The 25,759-nt window shown below is 51.5% G+C and overlaps 1 protein-coding gene across 1 annotated transcript in view; it reads left to right on the forward strand.

The window, feature by feature from the left end:
• Window positions 1-23,809, forward strand: part of LOC106982083 (2'-5'-oligoadenylate synthase 3-like) — a 44,113-nt gene extending 20,304 nt beyond the window's left edge. Inside the window, exons 18-28 of the mRNA XM_053206473.1 lie at window positions 3,821-4,018; window positions 5,687-5,957; window positions 8,872-9,050; window positions 10,062-10,297; window positions 11,010-11,151; window positions 12,650-12,823; window positions 15,190-15,472; window positions 17,893-18,080; window positions 19,148-19,386; window positions 20,761-20,914; window positions 21,523-23,809. Coding sequence (XP_053062448.1) covers window positions 3,821-4,018; window positions 5,687-5,957; window positions 8,872-9,050; window positions 10,062-10,297; window positions 11,010-11,151; window positions 12,650-12,823; window positions 15,190-15,472; window positions 17,893-18,080; window positions 19,148-19,386; window positions 20,761-20,914; window positions 21,523-21,606 — 2,148 coding nt within the window. The 3' untranslated portion in view covers window positions 21,607-23,809. The remainder of the gene's footprint in view (window positions 1-3,820; window positions 4,019-5,686; window positions 5,958-8,871; window positions 9,051-10,061; window positions 10,298-11,009; window positions 11,152-12,649; window positions 12,824-15,189; window positions 15,473-17,892; window positions 18,081-19,147; window positions 19,387-20,760; window positions 20,915-21,522) is intronic.
• Window positions 23,810-25,759: the final 1,950 nt, after the last annotated feature.

Here is a 25,759-nt window from a genome sequence, read left to right on the forward strand (position 1 = left end):
AACTCACTTCACTGACTGTGAAGCCGGGGCTGGGGTTCGCAGGACCCCAAGGTACACCTTTTGCGTTGGTGTGGTTCCAGGGGCTCAGAGCTGACACCAGTGGGCACAGGGACCCGTCCCACCACATGTCCAGCAGCAGGTGGGGACCTGGCCTGGGCGTTGCAAGCTGGTGGTTCTTGGCCCAGGTGGGGCCAGCAGCAGGGTCTCAATTCGATAACTCCCATCGTCATGACGCGGACTCTATGCACCCCACACCCCCCGAAATGGCTCTTGAATTAGGATAATTGTGAGATGGTGAGAAATGGGGTAGCTCCAGTAGGTTGGAGGTGAGAAGGACCTGTCACCTGGTCCAGGCTGACCTGAGGGGCGGGGGTGGGGGGTGGGGAAGGGGTGGCGCAGATTTATTCTATTCTGGTTCCTGCGTCCTTGACAACGGCCACTCTGGTATTGGCCTCATAGCCCCGCTGTCCCGTTTGAGGGCTTCCTGATCTAGCCACACCCTTAATAGGTGGCGATTTTAAGTTGATTTCTTACATGTAATGACCCTAAAGATGTAAGGGTTAAATTGTGGTGTAGGGCTAACCTGTAGCTCGAGAAATAACAGGTTTGTTTTGACCTGAAGGTTAAGAGACAGCAGCCTTGCTTTACTGTTGTAAATTAGGCCTCACCAATTAAGAAAACAAAAGTTCAAAGAAAAGAGCATCAGAGGCAGGGTCAAGGAGATCAACTGGACTTAATGGCAGAAAGTCTAGAATAATCACCCCATCCGGGAACTGTTTCCACCTCATCTGGGAACTATTTCTTTGTTCTGTTTCCAGGTGATGATAAAACGATGTGGTCAGCTATAAAAACTCTGTACCCCGGCTGTTCGAGGCCGCACTCTGGTCAAAAGTGTTGGTCCCGATCGGTCGGCCTTGCCTCTCGTTGCAATAAACCTTGTGGGGACTGTCACTGGTGCCCGTCGCATTCTGTTTCAGGAGTCGTGTGGATGCAACAAGTATAACCACAAAAATGTCCACATGCACTTTTCTCTGGAAGAGACAAATTGATACTAAAGTTCTATGGACACACATGTGTGCAAGAAAAGCTTGGAAAATGCAGAAAAAAAGAGCTCAGAGGAGGGATGAGCCCCAACCAACATTAGAACTTACTAGCATGGGACGCCTGGCTGGCTCAGTCAGTTAAGCATCTGACTTCAGCTCAGGTCATGACCTCACAGGTTCCTGAGTTCCAGCCCTGCATGGGGCACTCGGCTGTCTGTCGCAATGAGCCCGCTTCTGAACCTCTGTCCCCCTCTCTCTCTGCCCCTCCCCCGCTCATGCTCTGTCTTTCAAAATAAATAAACGTTAAAAAAAAATTTAAAAATCTGAATATAAGAATCTATTCATTATATGTGCTATAAGACATGATAGCCTTGTATCAATGTGAAAATTCTAAATCACGTTATTGCTCTGTGTTTATGTAACAAGACATCCGTGTTCTTAGAGGATACATATTGGAGTACTTAAGAGGAAAGGGGTCTGGGTGATTAGGTCATGTCAACGTAGGATCATCAGTTCTAACAAATGCTCCAGTCTTGGAGGCAGGGGTGGGGGAGGGGAATGTTGCTAGTGGGGGAGGCTGTGCATGGGAGGGCAGGGGGTATCTGGGAAATCTCTGGGCTTTCTGCTTAATTCTGCTTTAAAATATAAAGTCTATTTAAAAAAAAAAAGGAGTAAAGGGGACTAACGTCTTCAATATGACCTCAAATGGCAATACCGTACTAATTATACGATGGGATGCCCATGCAGAGAATAAAGAACCAATGTGGTGAAATACTCCGGGGGAAGGGTATGGGGATTCCTTTGTACTCATCTTGCACATTTTCTCCAAGTTATTGCAAATGCAATGAGTTCCTTTGTACTCGTCTCGCACATTTTCTCCGAGTTATTGCAAATGCAAAGTGTTCCAAGTTATTGCAAAATGCAATGTTTTAAAAACAATCATAAAGCAGGGACTTTGGAATCAGGTCATTCGGAGGTAGAACCTATCCAGACAAACTACCAGCTGTGTGAACCTTCCCACTGAGCCTTCGTGTTCTCATCTAGAGAAGGAGCCTTCTGACCCCTGGGCAGCCTACCTCTAAATGTGGTAGGAACAGTCATAAGGACGAGGAAAGACCCTTATTGGGCAGGTGTAGTAGTTAAGATTCTCCAGAGAAACAGAACCCATAGGATAGATAGATCGAAGTAGGGAATTGGCTCATGCTATTTGTGGAGGCTAGCAGGTCCAAAGTCTGTAGGGTAAGCTGAGAGGCTGGAGACCCAGAAAAAAAAGCTGAGACTGGAGCTTGAGTCTGAAGGCCATCTGCTGGTGGTATTCTTTCTTCCTAAGGAAAGGTCGGCCTTTTTTCCTATTAAGACCTTCAACTGATTGGATGAGGCCCACCCGTGCTAGGAAAAGTATTCTGCTTTATTGAAAGTCTACTAATTGAAATGTTAATCTCATCTTAAAAAAAAAAAAAAAAGCCTTCACAGAAAGATCTAGAATAACATTTGACCGAATATCTGTGTACCATGGCCCAGCCAGGTTGACCTACGAAGCTAATCATCACAGCAGAGAAGGGCCCCGTTCTTTCCCCATCTCAGGGACTTTTTTTTTTTTTTTTTTTTTGCCTTCTGTATTATTTATTATTGCTAGACAGAGGCAGCCAGTGGGAGCCCTCTGGGGTTTTCATTTTGCACAGCTCTGGATGGAGTTGTGCGTCTGTCTTCCCCCTGGCCTGTGCACTCCTGGGCCGGTGTCCCATTCTTGTTCGGCCAGGGAGGTACCTGCTGAGGACCTACAGGTATCCACATGCATATGCCTGCTGAACACTCTGGCACGTGTATGTGCCCAGTGGTAGAACTAAAACCTGACTCTGGCTCAGCCCTTGCCATGCTGTGTGTCCCTGAGCAAATAAATCCCCTCTCTGGGTCTCTTTCTCCTTGCTGCCCTCGTTGACTCTGACTTCCCAGGCCATGGAGACAAAGGTGTTAAAAAGGAAAACCCAAGCCCCAGATGGAGTCACTTGCCCCCCCGTGACAGCAAACCAAGACTGAATTAAACTTTTAACCTATGCCAGGAATGTGACCTTTGAAAAATCCCTCTGAAATTTCCCGATCAGCACTAGTGACATCATCTGCAGGATAAACACCCTGCCAGCCCGGTCTCTTTGCCCGAAGCAGATGTCCTGGCCTGAGACAGTCCTTTCTTTTCCTGCTCAAGCTTCTTGCCCTGCCCTCCTTCCTAGAAAAACCTTCCATTGTGCACAACCCTGGGAGCTCTTTCTACTTGCTAGGTGGGATACTGCCCAATGTGTGAATCACTTCATAAAGCCAATTCGATCTTCAAATTTACAAGCATTGAATTTTGTTTTTTAACAAGGCGAAAAGGAAAAGAGCCTCCAAGGATGACCTCTATCGCCTGTAAAGTAGTATTATTTCCTTAACAGCTTCTCAAACAGCATTTGCCAAGTGTCTGCCCATTCTAACACGAACCCTACCGGAGAGGTACCGTTGTCATCGCCATTTCACAGCTGGGGAAACTGAGGCACAAATAGGGCAGACGACGTAGCACGTATCAGTCTGCCTGTTTGACCACAGGGTTGCCTCCCGAGGAGCCGACCGGCCGACGTCCACCCTGTGGGGGTGGGCAGAAATCTGGATCGAGGAAGTCAGCTGGAAACTCACCCTGTGAGTTTCGGTTTCTAGACTCTCTTCCTGTGATTTGCCGTTTCCTGGTTCTGGGCAAGGGAGTGGCGCATTCTCCTCTCTGCTGATCTGAGATCTACGGTTAGCAGCCGGCAGGAGCAGCAGGAGCGATGGGCATCTGGGGGTCGCATCTGTACTCCGTGCAGCCGGAGAAGCTGGAGGAGTTGATTCAGAACTCCCTGAGGCCCTATGGAGAATGTCAGAAACAGATCGATGACACGGTGAACGCCATCTGTGCCTTCCTGGAGGAAACCAGGCAGCTCCCCCAAGTGATATGTGTGGCTAAAGTGAGTGGAAGGCTGGGGTCAGGGCTTCTGGGAGCCAGGAGGTGCCGTGGCCACCGGAAGGAAGAGAGACATGGGGCTGAGCACCTTCTGGGTGACAGGCCGTGGGTGAGGCAGGCTTCGCCTTGTCCTCTGCGCCCTCGAGTGGGATGATGGATATGGTGTGGAGCCTAGGGGCACAGCTTTACGGTCCAGCTCTGCCTTTACTCCTGCGCGCCCCGCAGCAGGGTGCTTAACCTCTCTGTTTCAGTCTCTGAATCTGTAAAATGGGAGAGGAATAATACGCACCTCAAACTGTAATGAGGCTTAAGTATATAATGTTCTTAGTACAGGGTCTGGTACATAGTTGGTGGCCAATAAATGAGCTGTGATTACCCACTGTTATCGTTTCTATCCTCCCCATGTTACAGAGGAGTAAACTGAGGCCGGTTGAGTTCGGTAAAACTACCCGAAGGTGGCTCTGTGGTTTCTCAAGGGCAACAGGGGGCGTCTCTCAGCGGGTAGAAATGTTTGGTGCTGTGGGTGTAAATCCCAGGGCTGAGGCTGGAGATTCCGGGCCTCTGGGGAGGAAAAGGTGCTGGGAAGGTGCTGGGACCCTAGGGTGGGAGGGAGTTAGAGATTCCCCCAACAACCCCCTCACGCTCACTAGCCCTGGAGCCCCGCTTCTCTTCAGTCACAGTGATTTCTGGCCTCTGCCTTATGCATGCCCAACAGCCCCAGCAGGAAAGATACCTGGACACTCGGTGTCCTTTTGCCCTGGCCCAGATGAGGAAACTGAGGCACGAGGAAGTTATTTACTAGCTGGAGGCAAAGCTGGACTTCAACCCAGATAGTGTTGGGAGCATGAACCTTTTTTTTTTTAAATCTCAGTCTTTTTTTCAACTTTCTTTTAATGTTTAGTTTTGAGAGAGAGACTCTGAGACAGAGACAGAGCATGAGAGGGGGAGGGGCAGAGAGAGAGAGAGAGAGAGAGAGAGGGAGACACAGAATTTGAAGCAGGCTCCAGGCTCTGAGCGGTCAGCACAGAGCCCGACGCGGGGCTCAAACCCACAAGCCATGAGATCACGACCTGAGCCGAAGACGGACGCTTAACCGACGGAGCCACCCAGGTGCCCCAGGAGCATGCACCCTGAACCGCTATGCCGTCTTGCCTCTCGGTGTCGTTAACTTTTTTCCTAATTAACATAAAATGTAAGAAAACCAAAGTGCACAGAGCTGAGTGCCCAGTCCAGTGGATTGCCACAAACAACATAACCTGTGTAACCTACACCTACCCGCCGACCCTCCTCTGTATCAGGTTGCCTGATGTAAATGAAATCACGCATGGTGGGGCTTTAGCGTGTCGCTTCTTTGACCCATCCTGCTTACAAAATTGATGTTGTATGTAGGCATGTGTTTATCATTTCGTTGCTGAACAGTGTTCCAAGGTGCGAATACATCACATTTGTTCGTTCTATCGTCAATGGCCGTTTGAATGGCCTCCAGGCAGAGGCTCGTGTGAAAAGTGCTGCCGTGAGCATCCTATTGGTCAGATGGTGGCCAGCCACTCAATTTTAGGGCTACGGTGACATTCGTGGCTTTTGCTTGATTGGAGAAGTGTTATCACCTATGGGGGCGCCCTGTGACACCAAAGGGTCCAGATTCTCACGTCTGCTTCTCCATCGTTGACAGGGTGGCTCCTGTGGCAGGAAAACGGTGTTGAGGGGCAACTCCGATGGTACGATTGTCATCTTTGTGAGTGACCTTGAGCGGTTTCAGGATCAGAAAAAAAGCCAAGATGAAATCCTCAGCAAGATCTGGCAGGGGCTGAAAACCTGTCAGCTCACAATGAAGCTGGAGGCCAGAATGGAGATCCACAAGCTCCATGGTAGACTCATCTTCCAGCTGTCCACAAAATGGCAGAGCATCACTTTTGAGGTGCTCCCTGCTTACAACGCTCTGGGTGAGTGCTCCTGGGTGTGGAGGGCACTGGTCGGGAGGGGTGTGTTGAGAAAGCAAAGCCAAAGAAAGGGGTGGCAGACAGCCATGTGGGTCCTCTAGGCTGGGGATGAGATAGATACCACTGGTATGCTCCAAAGTGGGGGACCACATACCTTCAAGAGAGGAGGTCCCTCCTGCCCTAGGCTTCCTCTCTTCTCTAGAACGTCTCCCCCGCCCCCATCTCCTAATTGAGTTTGGAGAGAATGTCCTAGACTCTAGAATCTAGAGCAGAGTTTCTCAAACTGTGACAAGCACACAAATCAGCAGGGAACCTTGTGAAAAATGGTTCAGGAGATTGGGGCAGGACCCAGGATTCTGTATTTCTAACCAGGGCCATGCTGCTGGTCTGCACAACCATGCTTGGGGATTTGGGTGGAGTAAATGTTGGTTAGAGGAGAGGACGGGGCAAACATCTGGGAAAAGTTCAGCTGGGGCAGCATTTGGAGTCTGCTTTCTGACCAGGTCAACATCAAGGCAAAGGCAACTGGTTGGATGAATGGATGGTTGGTTGGTTGGTTGGTTGGATGGATGGTTGGTTGGTTGGTTGGATGGATGGATGGATGGGTGAATAGAGGTACAGGCATATGGATGGATGGATGGATGAACAGATGGACGGACGGATGGATGGATGATAGATTGGATGGATGGATGGATGGATGGATGAATGGATGGATGAATGGGTGAGTAGATGTACAGGCATATGGACAGATGGACAGACCGATGGATAGATGATAGATGGGATGGATGGATGGATGGATGGATGGATAGATGTACAGACAGATGGACGGATGAATGGACAGATGGACAAATGGATGGATGATAGATTGGATGGATGAATGGAAGGAAGGACGGGAAAGAAGGAAGGAAAGAAAAAGCTCAGCATGGTTTCCACTTAGTCTCAAGCACAGGTACATATAATCACAAACTTAAATGCCACAGCTGAAATTAAACCCTCTTTAAGCAAATAGGAAAACTGAAGGAAAGGAATGTCCCAGGGACACACAGCCAGTTACCGACAGAACTAGAATAAACTCCCAGATCTTCTAAACCCCAAGCCAGGATGCTTTTAGGATGGACACACACACACACACACACACACGCTTCGGTGACTCATATTCACAGAAAGGCAACCCAGTTAGAGAAAAATATTTGTTAGGTAGGCAGCTCTCAGTTCCTATCCAGGTCCCACCCCTTACCCATTTTTGCCAACTATAAGATCAGACTAGAAATGGCTAGTTTACGGGGCCTTTATAGGATGGCAAGAGTTGAGAGGACGTGCCTACCTCAAACAAGGGCTGCAGTCGTGAAGAGACCCAGTGTAACTCAGAATTCTTAGGAAATCCTCTGCTCTCCTGTTGTTCAGAGCATGGTGGCTGGGGACTGGGCCAGAGCGCCCTCTGCTGGGTTCATCCCAACCTGCAAGGATGGTGTGAAAACGAGAAATACGCTCTTCCTTGTATGTGGTATCCAGAGACTGCCACCAGATGGCGCTAGACTTACATCTTGCAAACCGAGCCTTTTGGGAAAGGAAACCATGATTGCTTTCTGAGAAAAGTAACTTAGGGGTGAATTCTTAAATTCCTTTCTTTGCTAAATAGTTGCCCAACTAACGTGGCCTGTTCTCCACACCAGCTCCAGGCCAACTTCCACTGCTGTCCGGCTCCATTGCTGTCTCCCCAGGGTTTCGAACCCAAAGGCGAATTCTTCCTCTTATGTGACTTCCTAGTGTTTGTGTTTCCTCACCTGTTAAGTTAGTGGTTAATCGCGCCAACCACATGGACTTTTGTGGCCCTGGCATATTTCCCGCTACCTGAAAGGGCTTAAACTGTGTCTGGCATAGAGTAGGCGCTCAGCGAGTGTTAGCTACATTATTGCCATCATCGAGGAGCGTAGAATGCTCTCTCCCTTGACCTCCTCAGGTGCCAAGAGCCCCGAACCATGTGTGGCTAAAAGTAGGAAGTCAGTAACTATCTGTCAGAGCGAATGAAAGGAACAAGCTGGCTACTGGCTCCCCTTGTTTACGTGTTTGTAAAAAGTGCTTGTAAACAGTAGTGCTCGATGTAGCAAGAGTGGAGACCCTGAGGAAATCCTGGGACCTACTGACATTCCCCTCCCACTGCATTTCCTTCCTCACCCCACACCAGTGGTTCTCAAACTTCAGCGGGTGTCAGAATCACCTGAAACTTCGTTAAAAACAAAAAACACACACACACAAAAACCAGAGTCCCCAGCTGTCTCTACTGCAGACCTCCCGCAGAGCTAATTGGGGATCGAGAGACCCGTATTCATTGACTCAGGAGGCTCCTGGGCCCTATTGCAGAGAAGCTGTGCAGCAGAATTCCGGCTGGTTTGAGAGCCACTCTCTGGCATCATGGGATCTGCTTCTGAGGGGAGTGTGCCTGCCTGTTGGCCTCTGACCCCAGCCTCCAGTAGCCTGCCTTCACCTCGCCTGCCTCCTCAGAGTCCCCGCATGCTTGACTCTCTGAAACAGAACATTCCCTGGCTGGGCTCAACAGCGGAATATATTGTCTGCGATACAGGAACCCTCTTTTCTTCCAGGTGAATGCCAGCCGCTCCAAGAGCATTTGTTAAGGAAGCCGTCGTTCCCCACTAGTTTGGAATTCTCCCTTCCTCACTTATAACCGTGCTTTCGATCCCTCTGTTTCTGCTGACCTTGTCTTGGGCCAGCGGTTTTCACGACCGTGAATGCTAGACCACGTTTTGTTACCTAGCGAGGCAAGCCGCCCCTCACCTTTTGGGGGGAATACACCAGTTCCCTTACAGATGAGGCGACAGACATGTTCTGTCGAGGCACGACAGACCTCCGCTGTTGGCTCCCCGAACACCGGAAGGTCTATGCTTCTCTGTCGCTCCAGGCTTAAGTGAGAAGCCCAGCCCCCAGATCTACCGAGAGCTCAAAAGAGCCCTGGATATGACAAAAGCCCTCCCCGGCGAATTCTCCGTCTGCTTCACAGAACTCCAGCAGAAGTTTTTTCACAACCGTCCCAGAAAACTGACAGATTTGATCCTCTTGGTAAAGTACTGGTACCAACAGGTAACTTTCCAATTACGTCATCTGCTGCCGGCATCTGTTTCCTTTCAAGCGAGAGCACTCACGTCCAGCGAAGTAGGACCCCCAGGTATACAGCCCACTGCGTCTTTATGTCCCTGTAAGCAGCATCCAGATCGACATAGGACGCGTTCCCTGCATCCCAGCAACCGCTTGAAGCCCTCTCCCGGTGAATGCCCCCTCCCCCCACGGCCACTGTCCTGACGTCCGTCCCCACAAATCAGTCCGGCTCTTTTTTGAGCTTGATATCAATGGAATGGCACCACAGGCGCTCTGTGTCTGCCACTTTGGGGTCGACGTGATGCCCGAGAGGTTCGTCTCCGCTGTTGCCTATACTCGCGCTCGCTCGCTGTCTCGTGGGATTCTGTTCTCTTGGCCCACCGCGCTTGTATCCGCCCTGCTAGTGGGCGTTTGGGCCGCGTCCACATCGGGGCTATTACGAATCAGGTTGCCACGGATGGTCCCTTGCACATCTTTTTGTGAGTTTCAGCACTCATTTCTGTTGAATAAATACACAGGGTATAAGCTATATGGATACATATGTGTAGATAGATACACGTACACACGACATATTTGTAGATGTACGTGTGTATATAATAAACACATACGTAGACTATATTATATATTATTACATAGTATATAAAACACATAGCACTACATAAGTATATCATATGCAATACGTAACGTTATATAATATTAAATACATATGTAATAATGTGTACATTTCACTTTAGTAAGTATGGCCAACGTGAGTTTTCCCAAGTGGCTGTACCTAATGATACCCCCATCCGCAACGTATGACAGCTTCAGGTGTCCCTTATCCTTGCCAGGATGTGACACTGTCACTCCACCACATTTTAGGCATGGTGTCATGTTCGTCACCGGGAGGGGGGGGGATGGCGACTTCCCATAGACGTCCGACTCCTTGATTTCAGGCCCCCAGCATGGGGGGCCTGGATCCCCAGATGAGCCACTGCCCCCTCTCTTCTCCCACAGTGCCAGGCAAAGCTGAAAGAGTCACCCCCGCTGCCCATGTATGCTCTGGAGTTGCTGACAGTCTACGCCTGGGAACAGGGGTGCGGAGCAGAAAACTTTGACATCGTGGAAGGCCTCAGAACTGTCCTGGGGCTAATCAAACAGCAGGAGCAGCTGTGCGTCTACTGGATGGTCAACTACAACTTTGAGAATGAGACGGTCCGGAACATTCTGCTGAGCCAGCTCCGGTCATCAAGGTACCAAACGTGCCTCCACCCCCTCTCTCTCCACCCATTGCTCTGCACGTCAGGCTGTGCCCTTTAGAGTGAGGGCTCAGCCCCATTCTTCCCAGCCAAAGATGCACCAGAAGAATGCCAGCAGCGGTGGGTAGGGAGGCAAAGCGGGGTCTGTCCGAAAGGGGGAGCCTGACCAATGTTTTTTCGCATTCCAAACCATCGTCCTATTTTGTCTTGTCCCCAAAACAAACACTCAAGAGGGGGTTCCCATACAGAAAGAAGGGACCAACCACTTTATTATGTTATTTTTTAAAGTTTATTTATTGAGAGACGGTGTGTGTGTGGGCATGAGCAGGGGAGGGGCAGAGAGAGGGAGAGAGAGAATCCCAAGCAGGCTCCCTCGCTGCCGGCACAGAGCCCTACACGGGGCTCGATCTCACGAACCGTGAGATCGATCGTGACCTGAGCTGAAGTTGAGAGTCGGACGCTTAACGGACTGAGCCGCCCAGGCGCCCCCATTTTACTATGTTATTCGTAGAACATCTCTGCCAAGCAGAGAAGGCAGGAGCTGAGGGTCGAAACTCTCAGACGAAGCACCTCAGGAAATGAGAGGAAGCTTGAATACTTGAGTCCAGGTTCCCGGACGCCCCGTCCAGGCCTCGTTCCCCAACACGGGTTTCTTCTTCCGTGTGCAGCCCAACTGATTTTTTTTTTCATCTAATGAAATTCCTAGGCCGGTCATCTTGGACCCAGCCGACCCGACCAACAACGTGGGCAAAGATAAGGCGTGCTGGCAAATGCTGCAGCAGGAAGCTCACATCTGGTTGTCATGTCTCAGCCCGAACGAGCCACTTGGGCCGTCGTGGGATGTTCTGGTGAGGGGGCTTCGCAAAGGCAGCTCGCGTCGTGCTGCAGGGAGGGCGGCCCGACACCCAGACTGGAGTCGGACCCCGAGAGCACCACATGTGGATGTCCTCGTGCTGCTGTGACAAAGGGGCTTACAGCGGCAGAAATTCATTCTCTCACGGATCTGGAGGCTAGAAGTCCAAGGTCAAGGTGGAGGCAGGGCTGTGCTCCCTCCGAAGGCTCCAGAGGAGGGTCCTTCCTTGCCTCTTCCAGCTCCTGGTGGCTGCTGGTGCTCCTGGGCCTGTGGCCCTATGCCTCCCGTCCCCGCCTTCATTTTCACACGGCCTCCTCTGCTGTGTCTTCACAGCCTGTCTCTGCGTCTCCCTCCTTGTCTTCTTCTTTTTTCTTTGATGCTTATTCACTTTTGAGAGAGAGAGAGACAGAGCGCAAGCCAGGGAGGGGCAGAGAGAGACAGAGACACAGAATCCAAAGCAGGCTCCGGGCTCCGAGCGGTCAGCACAGAGCCCGACGAGGGGCTCGAACTCACGAACCCGAGCCGAAGTCAGATGCTTAACCAACTGAGCCCCCCTGGGCCCCCCTGCAGGTTAGAGATCTCAATCGATGGCTGCAGGTGAGAGAGCAGGTGGTTAGGTCGTTTAGGACGTAACGGAGCGGAGCCCTGGGCAGATATACGGCAGCCGCCCCTGCAGAAACTGGAGAGCTGGTCAAGCAGCCGACTGTGGGGCAGACACAATGGCTTCCCCTCCCATCCCCCAAAGGGAAGCACATCTACCAACACGGGATGCCCCTGCGCTCTCAGAGCTCGTCGGAGAAGGACAGTCCAACGAGAACGTTGTCAGTCTAGGCCACGGAATCCACTCGGTTTTCTGGGGGTCACGGGGTGCCCATGAGGCCAACCAAATTCCACGTTTCACAGACACAGGACTGATTGACATCCAAAGTCCGGTGGCCGTGAATCTACCACTCCGTTTGGCACAGGAAGTTGAGAGCCAACTGAGCAAGGAAGTGGGATATAAGTGAGATTCCCAAATTCCAGGGCCCCTGGACAGGAAGGACCCCGCGGACGGGGAGCTCCCTGCGGGGATCCAGAAGGGATGTCGTACGGCCACTCCTTGTCCCGACGTTCACCGGACTCTGGTCTTTGCTCTCCGACCTCGATTTTCCCGGCTTCTTAAAACAGCTTTTAAAAAACTATCCCCCTCTCCTGGCTTTTATTCTGAAAACTTTCAAACGTATAGAAAGTTGCAGAAATGGTTCAGGGAACCCCTGTCTATGTAGACGCCCAAATATTTAACTTTTTACCCCTTTAGCTATGTCCCAGTGGTCCCCATCATCGGTGTCGTGTTTGTTGTTTCCACCGAGCCCTCTGAGTTTGCTGCCAGAGGACGTGCTCTTAGCTCACCGCACGCAGCTCCCGGGGGCTGGGGGCTGGCTGCCACCCCAAACTCTCCAGAATGTTCTTGGGGTGTGTGGATGCAAGAGCTGAGCGTTCTTCCCCCTTCCCAGCCAGCGCCACTGTATGCGACACCGGGCCACCTTCTGGATAAGTTCATCAAGGACTTTCTCCAGCCCGACAGAAATTTCCTGTGCCAGATTGCGACAGCTGTTGACATCATCTGTAGATTCCTTCAAAAAAATTGCTTTCCACATTCAGCTACAAGAGTTCAGAAAACTGTCAAGGTGAGTACTGGCCTCTTTCCCACGGGGTCTGACCCTCAGGGAGCGAAGCGGTTCCCGGAGCCCGGCAGGCCCGCCCTGCCAGTGGCTAGAGGGCAAGGGACGCCGGAGGCGAGCCGGGGAGGTGGGCACCTAGGACCCTGGCTGTCAGTAGGGGGCGCCCGTGCGCTGCGTACGTCATTAACAACACGCCGTTGGCTTCCTGGGCCGCCCCTGCTCTTGGGTACCTGCCCCTCTCCTGCCCCTGCCTCCCCATCACCTTCTCCGTGGGTCTCCTCTTCTGTCACGTTCTCACCTTCCCAGCACAGGGGCTACAATTCAAACCCCGGCAGGTCCCAAGCTCCATGTACACTGAACCAAAGAGTGACCTCTTTCTTGCCTTGACCACCGGAGTCTGATTCATCCTGTCAACTGAGCTAGAGATTCAGCAGACTGGGTCGTTCTTGTCCATGGCTCAAAGGCCACGGGCCAACACGCTTCCCTCCGTCTGTGCGTCAGCGACCAGAGAACCAACCGACCCACCCAGGCGCCCCCTCCGTCCCACCCGCAGGGAGCGGGGAAGTGCCCATATGCTGCCAGACAGACCTGGGTGCTTGCTGCCCCGAGACAGATCCAATATCCCATAAGCCAAATGTGGAGTCAGATGTCTCACAGAGGCTCATCGGGGTGAAAACAGGCCGAGTTCATGGGCAACGTTAGAATTGTCAAGGCCTGTTCTTCCCTTCCTTCCCGAGATCCCCATTAACACAATGGTAGAAAGTAAGAAAAGGTACGATGGCACATTGAAGGAGAAGAAAATAGGAGGGCTCCTGGGTGGCTCGGTCAGTTAAGCGTCTGACTTCAGCTCAGGTCATGATCTCGTGGTTTGTGAGTTCGAGCCCTGCGTCGGGCTCTGGGCTGACGGCTCGGAGCCTGCAGCCTGCTTCAGATTCTGTGTCTACCCCTCTCTCTGCCCCTCCCCTGCATGCACTCTGTCTCCCTGTCTCTCAAAAATAAACTTTAAAAAAGAAGAAGAAAGAACCACGGGCACACAGGAAGGTGCTTTCTTTCTTCCTGAAGTTGGTTGCGAGCTGGAAAGTGTTGTCTGCTGGGTGACAGGGAAGGAAGGTGTCACCTGGAGAAGGTGAGGAGGGGGCTGTGACCTGGGAGAGACCGGCCAAGGCCAACACCTGCAGACCAGTTGCGTGAATGAAGCAGGCTCGAGCATCTGATACAGGAAACCAAACACCCTCCCCTCACCCCTAACCCGCTGCCGAGCATTTACTAATCATGGGTAAAACAAATGTTTTCCCTGCAAATGTCGGGTGAACTTTCTGGGGGCAACCAGGGCAGCAAGTGTGGAGGTTGGTGCCCTGAGCAGACCCCACCACACGTGCACTGGGATGGTTCTCCGTGAGGCAGCTGGCTTCTCTCCAACTCGCCCTGAAAGACGCCGATAAGCTAAAGAGCTGTGCCTACAGGCTAAGCCCCTCCAAATAGGCTGAGCCAGCATACTGCCTAGGCTGCGTCGTACAGGGGTGGCCAAACCAGGGCCAGGGAGCTAAAAAATGAACTGACAGTTTTACAGAGTTGTTAGAGTAGAAAGGGAAGGAGGAAGAGGAGGAGGGGGAGGGAAGGAGGGAGGAGGAGGAAGGGAGAGGAGGGAGGGGGGAAGGAGGAGGAGGAAGAGGAGGAGGAGGGAGGAGGAGGAAGGGAGAGGAGGGAGGGGGAAGGAGGAGGAAGAAAAAGAGGAGGAAGGAGGAGGAGGAAGGAGGGAGGAAGAGGAGGAGGGAGGGGAGGAGGAAGAGGGAGGAGGAGGAAGGGAGGAGGAAGAGGAGGGAGAGGGAGGAGGAGGGAGGAGGAGGGAGGGAGAGGAGGGAGGAGGAAGTGGAGAAGCCTGTGTGGCAGGGACATACATACCCCACACTTAACTATCTGACCCCGTACAGAAAGTTTGCAGACCCTTGTACCTAAATCATGAATATTCATCCCGGGATCCCCAGATCCCCAGAGGAAACACGAATGAGAGAACAAACGAGAACTTTTAGCGTACTGATTGCATCCAGTTTGATTTCTCTCAGGTCACAGGAATCCAGACAAAGCTAAGTGCCCTTTAGGAGGCATCTCTAGAAAGTTGACTTGAGCAGCAGGTAATTTGCAACTAGCCCATCCGTTGTTTGTGTGCAAATAAGTATATCGAAGGGCATGAGAAAACCTTTGGAGCCAAACTATCCCAGGAAAAGGTGAACATCGTGCTTTGAACTCAGCCCTGACTTGACTGGACCCTAACCTGGAACTACCCCCTCGGCAACCTCACTGGCACCGGCCCACGGGGGCAAGGGGCTCAGGGTCTAGAAAATGCTCTAACTCAGCTTGCCTTTCTTCGCTAGGGAGGGTCGACCGGCAAAGGCACGGCTCTGAAGACGGGCTCCGATGCCGACCTCGTGGTGTTCCCAGACTCGCTTAAGAGCTACACCTCCCAAAAAAGTGAGAGGTGCAGTATCATCAAGGAAATCCGTAAACAGCTAGAAGCCTGTCGGCAGGAGAAAAAGCTCCAAGTGAAGTTTGAGATTTCAAAATGGAAGGCTCCCAGGGTGCTGAGCTTCTCTCTAAAATCCAGAGTGCTCAACGAAAGGGTTGACTTTGATGTGCTGCCTGCATTTAATGCGCTAGGTGAGACCACCCAGACCTCAGCTTCTGGAGTTGGAAAGATGGGGTGTGGGGTGATGGGGCCAGGCGGGTGGAGGGAAAGCCAGGTGACTTAGTGATGATGACTCACGGGTCTAGTGCCCCCAGCAGGCAGCAGGAGTCATAGCAACAACACCTTACCCCTGTGGACATCTTTTTTTTTTTTTTCTTTTCTTTCTTAAAAAAATTTTTTAATGTTTATTTTGAGAGAGGAAGAGAGAGAGCGCAGGCTCCAGGCTCTGAGCTGTCAGCACAGAGCCCGACGCGGGGCCCGAACCCACAAACTGTGAGATTGTGACCTGAGCCAAAGTTGGACGCTTAACTGACTGAGCCACTCAAGCACCCTCCTCCCCACCATGGACATTTTAATTCTCCTTGGTCACTTAAGTATCCCGAGGATGTCCAGCACCCACATCTTATATGGGTCCTGCGGTATGACTCATAATACCTATCAAAGAATGGGGTGCACAGGAGTTCTGTACACATTTATAGATAAAACGCTTCAGGTATTAGTGAAGGAAATTAACAGACTGTGGGAAGAATTCTGAAGCAAAGGCAAGAAATCTGAGTGCCGTCAATCTTAGGGAAAAAATCTACTTTGGAAATTCAATTCATGAATGACAGATACATCATTTTGTATTAACAGAAACCAAGGTGGGGCGCCTGGGTGGCTCAGTCAGTTGAACGTCCAACTTCGGCTCAGGTCACGATCTCACAGTTCGCGAGTTTGAGCTCCACATCGGGCTCGCTGTTGTCAGCATAGAGCCTACTTTGGATCCTCTGTCCCCCTCTCTCTGCCCCTCTCCAGCTTGCGTATGCTCTCTCTCTCAAAAATAAATAAATCTCAAAAAAAATGTTTTAAGAAAAAAAAGAAAGCAGGCTATTTCAGACATTCTTCAAATCAGAATCAAGAAGACTCTGGTACCTTCCCTCCGAATGGTTCTTAGTGTCTCTAGAGAGGAAAGAACAATATAGATTAGGGTTTGGCTAATTTTTTTTTTTTTTTTTAGTAAAAGCAAGGTGGCAAGTATTTTCAGCTTTGAGGACCATACAGTATCTGTCACAATTACTCAACTCTGCCACTGTACCCTGAGAGCAGCCAGGGACAATACATGGCAGTATTGTCAGCCATGGGCAGTGCATGGCAGCGTTCCAATAAAACTTTATTTGCAAAAACAAGAAGTGGGCCAGATTTGGCCTACAGGCCATAGTTAGCAAACTGCCCATCGGCTCAGTCTAGAAGATCCTTCTGGGTGATAAGAATGTTATATACCTACTGAGAGCTTGAAATGTGGCCAGTAGGACTGAGGAACTAAATTTTTAGTTTTGTTTCCCCTTAATTAATTTGGATGCATATAACCACAATGGACAGTGCAATTCTAGATAATACTTTAGTAATAGCACCTGCATTCATATAGACTGTATAATTTTAAAAAATATCTCATTACTCTGGAGATGCTCCCAGTATCTTCGACATCAGTCATTCAAATATACTAATAGAGTTCCAAGTCATTTCCCAGGATTCATTGTATTTGTGAAAAATGTTTGAAAATGGTTACTTTTTAAAATTTAAATTCAAGTTAGTTAACATACAGTATAGTCTTGGCTTCAGGAATAGAACCCACTGATTCATCTCTTACAAAGGACACCCGGTGCTCATCCCAAAAAGTGTCCTCCTTAATGCCCGTCACCCATTTAACCCACTCCCCCACTCTACCCCCCTCCAGCAACCCTCAGTTTGTTCTCTGTATTTAAGAGTCTCTTATGGTTTGCCTCCCTCTCTGTCTTTATCTTATTTTTCCTTCCCTTCCCCTATGTTCTTCTGTTAAGTTTCTCACATTCCACATAGGAGTGAAATCATAGGATATCTGTCTTTCTTTGACTTATTTCACTCAGCATAATACCCTCCAGTTCCATCCGTGTTGTGGCAAATGGCAAGATTTCATTCTTGTTCATGGCCGAGTAGAACATATATATCCTATCTTCTTTATCCATTCATCAGTCGATGGGTATTTGGGGTCTTTCCATCCTTTGGCTATTGTCGATAGGACTTCGATAAACATGGGGGTGCACGCGTCCCTTCGAAACAGCACACCTGTATCCCTTGGATAAATTCCTACTCGTGCAATTGCTGGGTCGTAGGGGAGTTCTATTTTTAACTTTTTGAGGAACCTCCCCACTGTTTTCCAGAGCGGCTGTACCCGTTTACACTCCCACCCGCAGTGCATAAGCGTTCCCCCTTTCTCCGCATCCTCGCCAACATCTGTCGTTTCCTGAGTTAATTTTAGCCATCGCACAGGTGTGAGGTGGTATCTCATTGTGGTTTTGATTTGTGTTTCCCTGATGATGAGTGATGTTGTGCATCCACATGGGAAGGCACAATCTAAATATCTCCCCCGTTATAGGTCAGCTGAACTCCGGCTCTACACCCAGCCCCAAGGTCTACGCAGAGCTCATTGACCTGTATAAATCCTCAGACGCCGAGGGGGGAGAATTTTCCACCTGTTTCACGGAGCTGCAGTGCAACTTCGTGGCCTTCCGACCCATCAAGCTGAAGGATTTAATTCGTCTGGTGAAGCATTGGTACAAACAGGTATGACTGCTCGTATTCCAGCGATCCGGTTATCGTTTTCATCATGCTCTGTGACCTTCACATCAGTACGTAACCAGTGCTCCGTGTGCCCACGCTCTCCCACGCTGGGGGGCTGAGCCACTTTCGGGAATCTGTCCACTGATCCTGACTGTCTCTGTGCGTCCCGTCACCAACCCCCATTAAGTGGGGCGAGGTAGGGAGCACCCCCTCCCATCAACACTGCCGTGGGTGGTTTATTTTACCTTTGCTTTGACACCCAGAGAACTCCACAGGAACCCAGGTTACTCTGCGTACAAAGGGCGGATGAAGTTGGGATTTGCGTGCCTACAGGTCAGCGGCACAGCTGACCTTCTGCTCCGCGCCCATGAGAGGCACAGATGCCATCCTTGGAAGACAGACGGGACCAGGGGCTGCATTTTCTCTAACCGTTAGCCTGCCTTCGCTTCCGTCACCTGTCTCACACACAAGGGAGTGTCCGAGAATTTCCATGACAGCAGACCTCCGGCACAGTGCCGGCTCTTTCCTGAGACGCCTCCTGCCTGCGTCCAGCTCCCTGAAGCCTGAGGCGGACACTGGGCCCCGTGGTTTCCATCCCAGAAGCTCAGAGAAATGGCCACACCCCCAGCCCCGGGGTGCTCAGAGGGCTTGAGGCTGCGCTGTGACCTTGAGCAAGTCCCTTCCCCTCCCTAACCTGCGTGTCTTCATCAGAAACGTCCATCTGTGCCTGCTTGGTGGGGTGGCCAGAGGGTTAGGGATGACCCGTAGAATGTCCGGCCCCACAGCCAGCACACGGCAGGGGTTTTCTCAACAGTAGCTGTATTACAACTCCAGGGAGTGCTAGATGGTCGGAGCACAAGGCGGAAACCTGCATGTGCTGCTGAGGGAGCCCCTGCAAAGCTACCCTGCTCAGACCTCCCCCAGACCATCCCATGGGCCCTGCGGCTCCTGGCCCAGTTGCCCTGCTGGGGCCCCAGCGGTCATCAGCATGCGGTCTCCGGTAGGCTGGCTGAGCTCACCGCACCTCCCTGCTCTCGCCGGTATCGTCTGACGTCCCCCTCTTCCCTCAGTGTGAAAGGAAACTGAAGCAAAAGGGGTCTCTGCCCCCCAAGTACGCCTTGGAGCTGCTCACCATCTACGCCTGGGAGCAGGGGAGCGGGGCAGAGAATTTCGACACCGCCGAGGGATTCCGGACGGTCCTGGAGTTGGTCACAAAATACCAGCAGCTCTGTGTCTTCTGGACGGTCAATTACAACTTTGAGGATGAGACCGTGAGGAACTTCCTACTGACCCAGATCCAGAGAACCAGGTGCTCCAAACCCTGCCCCTTCCTTTTTTTTTTTTTTTTTAATCTTTATTTTTGAGAGAAAGAGAGAGAGAGAGACAAAGCATGAGCAGGGGAGGGGAAGAGAGAGAGGGAGGCACAGAATCCGAAGCAGGCTCCGGGCTCTGTGCTGTCAGCACAGAACCTGACGCGGGGCTCGAACTCACAAACCGTGAGATCATGACCTGAGCCGAAGTCGGTGGCTCAACTAAGCCACCCAGGCGCCCCCTGCCCCTTCCTTTTCTTAACCTGACTCCCTCCAATGCTATTTCAGCGACCCGGATTCTCCTCCCTGGGGTCATGATTCGTGATTCCCCATGTTTGAAGCAGAAGAGGGAGTTTGGTGGGGGTGGAAAGGTACCGGCCAACAGAACTTGCCATAGTCTCTGGGGAGAAACTCCTCGGGCCTTGGGGATGGGAGAAAATGTCATCCAGGAGGAACAGAGAAGGAAGGACCAAGGTACCAGGAGCCTGGGATGCGTCCATCTTTCCAGGCCGAAGGGAAAGTGTGGATTCGTTAGCAGATCTTAGAGGTGTGGAAGTAGAAATGTGTCCCTGAGAAATAATGCTATCATTCCTTCATGGCCGATTCATCCTACCAGAGGGAGTTTTATTACATCAGATTCTACCTCCCCTTTCAGATCTGTACCCCACAAGACCGCTATCCTTCAAGAATAGCAGGGAACCTTAGTGTATCCATTCAGTGCCCCCAGCAGAGCACAAAAACAGAGGACGCAAAAAGAAAGAAAAGAAAAAAAAGCTTTGAGAAGGAATAGAGGGGAAGAAGGAGAGAGCAAGATACCATGGGCTGCCTCCTGTGGGTGTGGCCCACATGACATTACAATTGATTCAATTCCGCGTCATTTTTCAACTGCCCTAACGTGAAGGAAATGTGTATATTATGCCATCCTGTGTACACTGAGTGACACCTTTCAAAACACTTCCGACAAATGTAATTGAATTCTAGAAAATTGCTTTGAGCTATATCAGAATATTTGAGTTACTGGCGTCTAAAACATAGGACACATTATTTTACGGCTAAGAGTAGAATGGGGCTCCCGTTCTGAGGCCACTGGTTTAAAAACATTTTTTAAATATTTATTTAGTTTTGAGAGAGAGAGAGAGAGAGAGAGAAAGAGGGCAAGCAGGAGAGGGGAAGTGAGAGAGGGAGACCCAGAATCCCAAGCAGGCTGCAGGCTCTGAGCTGTCGACACAGAGCCTGACGCGGGGCTTGAACTCATGAACCGTGAGATAACGTCCTGAGCCAAAGTCAGACGCTTGGGCCACTGAGCCACCCAGGCGCCCCTGAGGCCACTGGTTTTAAAAAGTATGCGTGTAATGCTCCTGCGTCTTCTTCAGGCCCGTGATCTTGGACCCGGCTGACCCCACTGGTGACGTAGGTGGAGGGGACCGATGGTGTTGGCATCTTCTGGCAAAAGAAGCTACTGAATGGCTGTCCTCTTTCTGCTTCAAAGATGGGACTGGATATCCTGTACGATCGTGGAAAGTGCCAGTAAGAATAATCTAAAGGGAGTGTCATCCGGAGGATTACCCTGTGACAAGCTTAAATCAAAGAGCTTCTCCTGCCATAGCAACTTGGAATTCATTCGGCCACAAGTAACAGATTGCCCAACACAGGAGCTGACACAGTTTGGCTTTTTCCTTCCCGTTACAAGAAATCCTAAGGCAGGGCATCCAGGGCTCATGCAGCAGCCCCACGGTGCTTTCCTACCAGCGGGTCTCCTCCCCACGGCACTGTTGGCATTTAAGGGTCCGACGGTTCTTGGCACTGGGACTTGTCCTGGGCTGTGTCAGGTGCTGAGCAGAATTCCTGATCTCTACCCACTCGAGGCCACAATTAAAAATGTCTCTGGACATTTGCCTCATGCCGTGCGGGGAGCAACATGCCCACCCCCCGGGTGAGAACCCAGCTTTAGAAGCTAACTCTGGAGTTTGCTTCAGTGATCAAGATCCCCACTGCGGCCAGTCCGCAAAAATTGTCCCTGGGCATCCTGACCTTCTCAGATACACTTCCTTCTTTTTTTTTCTGACTCTTTTAACCAACGCTTTTAACTGCTTAGCCTATGTGTTATTCTCGCATGTGTATTTCTTTCTTTCCAGACAGCGCAGACTCCAGGAAGTTGCGGATGTTCTCATTCAGAAGTCATAGGATCCTGGAACCCTAATGCTAGAAGAAACTTCTAGAGGTCATCTGGCAGCTGCTTTTCAAAGAACCAGTTCGCTGCGTAGAATCGCAATCCCTTGGCAATCTCCACCACTCCGTCTCTCGCTTCTTCGGCTCCTCTTGAAATCAAGACCACTAAGTCCTTCATAGCGTCACCCTGCTGAACTCTTGCTCTGTAAGTGACCTGCGTTAACAAAAATACCTGCTCTCATCCAGCTTCGTGGGCGCCATATTTCTCTAAGCCACTGTGTTTCATGGGCGCCATATTTCTGTCAACCGTTGTGTGTTTTCCAAGTTGCTCCTTCCTTTTCTTTCAAGCCTTAGCACGGGGATCTCTCCGTGTTCCCAAAAGGAAGCCCTTCACCGGCCGCTCGGTTCCTATAATTCCATGACCTTGCTCTCATGCTTCTCCACATTGCCCGCCTCTTGTCTGTTTCCCTCCACCCCTGCTGCACCTGCTGAATTGAAGGTCTCCCCAGCCAGTAGTGAGCCAATGTCTGTTTTAGCCCTTTAAACCCTCCAAAGGCTTGGATTATAACTGTTGCCTTACATATATAATAGCTTATCGTCTTTTCCTTCTGAGCCTACATTTCCCCCCATCCAAGAGTGCCTTCTTGCCAAATCTAAAGGCTTTATGCTCTGGCTTTAGCTTCAGAGATACTTGAATGTCTAAGCGTTTTAACCTCATCCATCCGCTTAAAGTTTTATTACCACCACATATACTAACTGTCATACAATAAGGAATGTATCTAGTCTTTGTCCCCAGATCCTGGCACAGAGCTTCAGAACCCCTTGGAATTATCTGATAGGAGAGTCTTTTCCATTCATAAGGAGCCCCTTCCAACCATCCCTGAGTTTATGCTAACTAGGTTTGGGCCCTTAGGTAACAGCTTCATGGGAAGGACTGGCCATGCCCCAGAAATGCCAGGCATGTGATTAGAGGGTTGCAACCCCCAGCCGCGTCCCGCCCCCCCCAACCTCCCAAGAGGAGAGGGGGCTGGAGATTGAGTTCAAGCACACGGCGAACGATTTAATTAATCGTGGCTCTGTAATGAAACTTCCAGTCCAGACTCTGGACAACAAGGCTTGGAAAGCTTCCTGGTTGGCGAACATATCAGGGTGTGGTGACGGTGCATCCTGACTCCATGGGGAAGGGAGTTTCTGCACTTGGGACCCTTCCAGCCCTCACTTCCTGTGGCTGTTCGTCTGTATCCTTTATAATAAGTTGGTGATTTAAGTCTGGCATTCCCCCTGAGTCCTGTGAGTCATTCTAGCAGGTTATTGAACCTACAGGGGGTCATGGGAAAGCCCTGAATTTGTGGCCAAGTCCGACAGGAGTGCGAGTAGTCTGAGGACGCCTCTTGCAGCCTGCATCTGAGGAGGGGGCGGTCTTGCCGGGACCTTGCCCTCTACCCCATGGGGTCTGCACCAGCTCCAGGTAACGTCAGAGTTGGATTGACCTGCAGGACGGTCATGCCAGTGAGCCGGTGTTGGGATATACCACCATTCTTGTCCCAGGACAAGGGCAAAGGAACGAGCGATGACCGAGGTTGAAGAAAGAATGACCGCTGAGTTCCCACCTACGCAGTCTACAGCTAGTTACCAGACCCTTCTAGATGCCTGAACTTGCACTGGAGACATAGACAGGAGACCATAAGACCCTGCTGCATCCTCACAGAGCTTACGACGTCACTAGAGGTACATCACCTAAATCCCTCAAATAGAGATGAAGAACCATTGACAACCTCGGGCTAAGCGGTCGGCATGGAGTGGATTAAGGCCTGTAACCATAAGGCAAGCGACTCACAGAGTCCCAAAGGAAGGAACCACCCTGGTCCTTTTCTGCCAATGTCTTCTCAGCATTCAGCAGACATTTAAGTTCATTAAGAGCAAAGAGAGCATTCATTCGTCACCATCAAGAAACCGACGGTCATGGGTCAGCACTGGGAGGAACGAGGGCACCAAGTCTTTTTTCAGAAATTGGCAACTCACGGGGGCGCCTGGGTGGCTCAGTCGGTGAAGCGTCCGACTTCGACTCAAGTCACGATCTCGCGGTTCGTGAGTTCGAGCCCTGCGTCAGGGGCTCTGGGATGACGGCTCGGAGCCTGGAGCCCGCTTCGGATTCTGTGTCTCCCTCTCTCTCTGCCCCTCCCCCGCTCGTGCTCTGTCTCTCTGTCTCTCTCTCTCTTAAAAAATAAACATTAAAAATTAAAAAAAAAACAAGTGAAAGGGAAATGAGCCAAGAACATAGCAAGAATCCAGTTAGGCGCAGTGCAAGGTCAAGATCCCAGGCCCGTCATCCGCTCTCAGTTTCCCTGGCAACGAGGCCCCCCACTTACCCCAAAGGAAGTAAGCGATGTTGACAAGCAGGGCAAACGGCCAAAGGCCCAGGAAGCGTTTGGGAAGAGTGTGAAAGGGAGACCACAAGTCAGGCCACCAATGGGGAGAATTTGCGGATGAAAGGACTGTCTGGGGCCTTGTCTGCCAGAGGGTTTCAGCTGCTCTGAACCGAGGCTTCTCCGGCTAAGCTTGGTCGGGTCGGAGTAGGTAAAACTTATCACTCTCGTTCTGTTTCTTGATATCAGTGCCCGCGGTGAATCTCATACAAGGAGAAGATGAAGAAAACTTACTCTCTGTCTTTGCTGGGGCTGCCCTGGGGGAGCTGGCCTAGATCCACCCAGAGTGGGGTGTAGACCCATGAGAGCTAGCCTGGGTCCGCCCAGAGTGGGGTGTAGACCCGGAGAGAAGCACTGGGAGCAGAATAGGAGGACTCCAGTAACCCAACCCGGCACGCGTGCCTCGGAGGGAGTTCCTCAGAGATGTGCTGGATCCGAGGCCTCTCTCTTCCCTTTCCCTTCGCTGTGGGACCGGGATGGGGCTTCAGGGGAGAACTTCTCGTGTTCTGAGGGACAAGGCTCCAGCTGCCAGAGCAGGAAGTCATGGCCAGGAGGAGGGGAAGGGCTCAGTTGTTGTGAGAGCGTATGCAGGCTGGGGGTGGCGGGGTCAGCCAAGGGGACCCTTCCCCAAGGCCTGGCCACGGCGATGGCCAGAATAATGGGAGAGCCAGCGGGGGCCACTGTGAGCTCTGACAGAGGGAAGAGCAGACCCCACCCAAACCACGGGAGGCCTGGGAAAGCCAGCATGCGTGTGGCAGGCAGAATACGAGCCCCCCAAAGATGTCCGCACCCTCCTTCATGGAGCCTGTGAATACATAACCCGGCCTGCCAAAAGGGCCCCCGCAGATGTGACTGAGTAAAGGGTCTTGAGAGGAGGAGAGGTTTCTGGGTGCTCAGGTGGGCCCAGTCTCATCACCGGAGCCCCTACAAGCAGAGCCTTGAGACACAAGAGTGTCTGACTCTTGATTTCCGTCCAGGTCATGATCTCACGGTTCGCGGGTTCGAGCCCCGCGTCAGGCTTGCACTGAGAGCACGGAGCCTGCTTGGGATTCTCTCTCTCTCTGCCCTTCTCCTGCTCATTCTCTCTCTCTCAAAATCAAAAGATAAAAGGCAGAGCACCTTTCCCACCCAAGTTGGAGCGATTCAGCTAAAGCAGCAGCAGCAGGACGGGAGTGCGTGTGGCCGGTTTGGAGATGCAGAATCATGAGTCCGCGAAGGCGGATGGCCACTAGATGCCGCCAGTGAGCCCCGCGGACAGCCGGCATGGAAACCTCAGTCCTGCAAGCAGGCAACCTGAGGGCGTCTGGAAGCGGGTTCTCCGGCAGGTAGGGACACGGCCTTAGGAGACCCAGTGCAGAGACCAGCCAGGCCTGCTGGCCTTCTGACCGACAGACGGTGAGATAATGAACTCGCATGGCTTTAAGCCACTGAATCTGCGGGGATTTGTTTTGGTCGAAGCCATCTCAGGTGGCGGACAGGTAAGCAGCCGGGGACCGGGCGCCCTGGGGTCAGCCTGTACCTGCCCAGCCTGCAGCCCCGGAAGGCAGGTCACGTGGGAGAGGCACCCCTCTGGTTTCCTCCTCTGCCCTCCACACCAGATGTGGGGGAGCTCCCGCACCAGGACGGGGAGGGAGAGCGGCTTGCTATGTGTGCCTCATTTCTTCTTGCTCCCTCCGCTCCCTCCGTTCCCCCTGCGAAAGGAAAATACTGGTTTTCTTACAGTTGTCTGTGTGATCTCACTTGGAACGTGTCAACCCACTTGCACGGGGCGGTTTAA

This window comes from Acinonyx jubatus, chromosome D3 (assembly GCF_027475565.1).
Source record: "Acinonyx jubatus isolate Ajub_Pintada_27869175 chromosome D3, VMU_Ajub_asm_v1.0, whole genome shotgun sequence".
Classification (NCBI taxonomy): Eukaryota; Metazoa; Chordata; class Mammalia; order Carnivora; family Felidae; genus Acinonyx; species Acinonyx jubatus.